The 4,458-nt window shown below is 37.9% G+C and overlaps 1 protein-coding gene across 5 annotated transcripts in view; it reads right to left on the reverse strand.

Annotated features, from left to right (window-relative positions):
* Window positions 1-299: 299 nt before the first annotated feature.
* The window catches only part of PABIR2 (PABIR family member 2), a 22,228-nt gene continuing 18,069 nt past the window's right edge, over window positions 300-4,458 (reverse strand). For 4 of the 5 annotated variants that reach the window (XM_004379643.2, XM_023734315.1, XM_023734314.1 and 1 more), the window contains exon 10: window positions 2,666-3,257. In XM_004379643.2, coding sequence (XP_004379700.1) covers window positions 3,113-3,257 — 145 coding nt within the window. In that variant the 3' untranslated portion in view covers window positions 2,666-3,112. Of the gene's footprint in view, window positions 2,291-2,665; window positions 3,258-4,458 lie in introns of those variants that run through there. The other variant, XM_004379645.2, reaches the window with a different exon arrangement.

Raw genomic sequence — 4,458 nt, forward strand, 5'->3', positions numbered from 1 at the left:
AATAGGTAAAAAAAAATAACAACATAAAATAAGTTGAAATCAAGTAAGAAATACATGCGAGCTTGATCAGAACCTTCTAAATTGTCAGGTTTTATAAAATGCTCTTGAAAATTTGACAGATTATGTGAAGAGGTTTCTCTTTGTTTTTGGAAACTGCCCAAACTTCGATAAAGCTATTAATTCTTTTGTGTTCCTGATATTTTTTATTCAAAACTTGACCTGCAATTAGACAGAGAATGAAATATTGGGATATGGATGCAGAAAATAATTATCAGTAAAAGAGACTTTTAAAAAATTACAAAATTTTATGCATGTGTACACACTTTATTAAATTTGCATTCTAAGATATACACAAGGCCAGCATTTCACAAAACTTCCTATTATTCCAAAAGCAGTTAATATGAAACACAGTGATTATATAAGTCAGTCAAGCAAAAACAGTTTATGTATAGGATTTTCTTGTATCAACTCTCATACTTATTTTCAAAGAGAAGCCTGAAATATGTGATATAATATTAGAATAGGAAGAAAGTATTTTACTTTATAACAATGATTACTTTTCAAATATTAGACTTTATATAAAAATAAAGGGGTACTGTCAGCAAAGCTCGTTCGAGAGTGAGCATATCTTTTATTTATTTCAGAACACTTCCTGCACAAACTGAACTTTCTAGTCAATTTAAACAATAAACATGAACATTGGTTTAAACAATAAAACAAATCATCTTCCCTCCTAGTTCTCATACCACCTGGACAGTCTCATTCTCCTGCCCCAATTCTACCCCCCAACCCCCTACAGGATTACTATAATTTCAAAAAGAAATTTAACTAACACTACATTTCAAAGGTTATTTCTTAACAGCCCTAAATTACAGCCCAAAAAAGATGGCCAAAAGTGTCCCTTTAAGGCAAAGAAGACAGTAGAGTGAAGGTGGATAAATATGCTACAAGATGAAATCATCTCTTCTTATAGGCAGAAACAGCTAAACATGGTTCTCAGACAAATAATTACACTGAATACTATCGGAATAATTTTTCTTTAAAATGGCATACCAGGAAACAATCTTCATAATATACACATTTTTGTTAGGTTGAAGGACTATGGACTTTGCACAGATAAAAGCAATACAAGAAAGCAAACCATTAATGGCCACTACAGCAGTTACTACCCGTTAAAATAAAGAACACATATGATGCTGTAACAGAACAACCACAAGCTAAGTGACTAGGTCTCCCTTCAGGCCACACAACATTACTAGTCCATGAGTACCTTCAGAGCACATCATCTTCCTTTAAAATTCAATGATCTTTGCCTTCAAAAGACACAAATGCAGTGTGGTTTTTGATGCTGACAATCATTTAAGAATGGATGATGAGCCTAGCAGGCAAATTTGCATATTAAATACAGACAATCCAACCATGGCAGCTCAGCATTAAAAAAAAAATCTATCACCACAGACGTTTTTTCACAGTTATAGATAATAAATAACAATAAATTACAGGCAGGCTTTTTAAATAGCTCAGTCGTGATTTTCCTCTTTTAAAACTTAAATAATTTATGATACCTCAGACTTACGTACAACATTCATAGTTCGAACCAAAAACCCCAAACCTGTTGCCGTCGAGTCAATTCCAACTCATAGTGACCCTACAGGACGGGGTAGAACTGCCCCACAGGGTCTCCAAGGCTGTAATCTTTACAGAAGCAGATCGCCAGGTCTTTTCTCCCACGGAGCGGCTGGTGGGTTCGAACCGCCAACCTTTCGGTTCGCAGCCAAGCGCTTTAACTGCTGCACCACCAAGGGCTCCTTGTTCGTAGTTCAAACAGCTTCTTAAAAGCAGAATGCACAAAACATTGAATTTTTCAACTCTTAAAAGATTCCTCCTAGATAGTAAACGGCCCTGACTATCAGGCAGCAGGAGCAAGAACTGGACTTCCATTCTGATGGCAACACAATAGCCAAAGCACAGTCAGAGCAGCACCAATCTCCACACGACAAAACGAGTGAGTCCAATGACAAAAAGTAAACCGAAAAAGCAGCAACAGAAACAGCATGTGGCAATCACACACAGAAAGCCCCCCTTTCCACCCTACCTTATGATACACATCCCTTACAGCATAACAGTGCACCCCAAGGCACCTACGGCCTCGTAACACCACCCGAGACACTGACAGCTCCGTGTAGGCTTTTCTACACAGTGGTTTGTGGGTAAATAACATTATTCATTCATTTGTAGATGCTCCACACATCTGGTCAAGGCAGGAATTTCTTCTCCTTGATAACACCACCTAGAAACATTAACAATATTTTATATATTCCTTAGGACAACAGGTTGGGGGAGAAAAATATCAGCTATGGTAGCTAAGTCATAAGAATCTGTGGTGACTAATCCAGGCAGCCTGTACGTCCACTCACATTCTCAATACTAAAATCAATCCTCACTTCAGACACTTCAACAGCAAAGAAGCAATGTGAATAGTCATGAAAGCAACTACGCGTTTCTTCCCCTCTGTGAGAAATGGCAAGTAAGCAGCTCAAACAGGAAAGGGAAATAAAATAATGTACTTTAAGCTGATGCAGAAAAAGAAAAAAAAACCTAATATAATCAAAAGTAAGTCTTCTATTATTGTGAAATAAAGAGATTTGATACCATGTAGTCAACAGAGAACCAAAAAAAAAAAAAAAAAAATCTCTCAAGCAAGAGAATTTCTGATCAACTCTACCTGTCATATCACTGCTGTGAAAAAGAACCATGATCGAAAATACGTATCAGTACTTTCCTTAAACTTACAGACTCTAAAATAGGTGCCCTTGAGGCCCCAAGAAAAAAAAATTAGACTCTAAGCAATCATCTAAGCAATCAAAAATGAGTATTTGAGATTTGACACTACATCCAAAGGGAGATCAGAGAAAACAGACATTAGTAAGGTCAATACACTTGCAAAATTTGACTTTAGAGGAGAGATGCCAAAAGATAATGGCATCCATTCAAATGGTTTAATAAAGCTGTAAAACTTTAATCCTCATTAGGGATCAAAATTCTCTACGTTTCTCACTAAATGTGTTCTATAGGAAACAGCAGTTAAAACGCTGAATCAGAAATGGTTAAGTCACTTGGGTGAGAGATCATCCATCAAGATGAACGAGGAGCATGAATTGGAGCATGCTACTGGAGACTCTGCGGGAGTGCTGCCTTTAGCCAGGGATTCTGAGGACAAGCCACTGCTGCTACTACTGCCATCCAAAATATCTGAACTGAGGACAAAGCAAAAAGAATTATAAGCAAATGCATCTATCAGGGTAAACATCACATGCAATGACATAATTTCAAGAACCCACGAATCAGTAGAGCATTTGTAAATAATAAAAAGCATCAAAGCGACAGCAATGAACTACATAATGGACTACATTTAGATACCTGCAAAATGATAAAGTCACGGAAATCCAAAGTAAGACTTTCAAGGTCCTGTATCATTTCAGTGCTCTCCAGGAGGCACCAGAATGTCCAAATTACATTAAGCGTTCCTCTTGACATGGCATGGTTTTCGTGAGGTAGTTCCCCTCCCTTGAGCTCAAGAGATTTCTAGCTTTATCGTTTATTTCTTCTTACCTTCCCACAAGGCTTAGAGTCAGAGGAATGGTTACTTACTGGGGTAACTTGGCCTGTCTGAAGTAGTCTATCGAGTATACTGCTTCATAGTTCTTCCACTCTGAAATAAAGTCATTCAACTGCCCTAGATTTGACCACTTCCCAACTCCCAAGAGGCCTTCAACGGAAACACTTTTTGTGTTCCCCTCCAATTACATGCCTTACAGAGTCTCCTCATTTTATGAATTTCTTACACTGTTTCCTTTTCTTTCACCTTCAAAACCTAAAGGCCCCCTCCTCTCTCTAAAGGACTCTTTTCTTTGATCTCCTCAGTTACCATCCAGTTAAGCTTCTAAAACAAATACTGTATACCCATGGTCCCAATACCTCACCTTCTACTGCCTTTTTAATACTGACAACTGGCTTCTGCTTCTATTCTTGCACTAAAACTCCTGATCTGGGCATCAAGATATATCTATATCCCAGCCCAGGGATAACTTACCCATTAGCCCCAGCCCTCACTGCTCCCAACAAGCAATCTGGCCCCCCTCATAATCTGGCTTTACATTTCAGCATGGAAGTAAAAGCCTTCACAATGTGGCATCAAGTTGCCTTTCTGGCTTTGATTCCCACGAACCAATATATAACCTCTACGCTCTAAGTTTTGCCTGAATTTACACATTCATTTATTCTAATATTTATTGTATGTCTGCCAAGTGCAGGAATCATGCTAGGTATTAGAAATACAATGGTGTACAAGGCTAGCACTAATCCAAAAAACACAAAATAATAAATGCTGGAGAGGTTGTGGAGAGACTGGAACACTTATACACTGTTGGTGGGAATGTAAAATGGTACAACGACTTT

The sequence above is a fragment of the Trichechus manatus genome, unplaced genomic scaffold, assembly GCF_000243295.1.
Source record: "Trichechus manatus latirostris isolate Lorelei unplaced genomic scaffold, TriManLat1.0 scaffold00066, whole genome shotgun sequence".
Taxonomy (NCBI): Eukaryota; Metazoa; Chordata; class Mammalia; order Sirenia; family Trichechidae; genus Trichechus; species Trichechus manatus.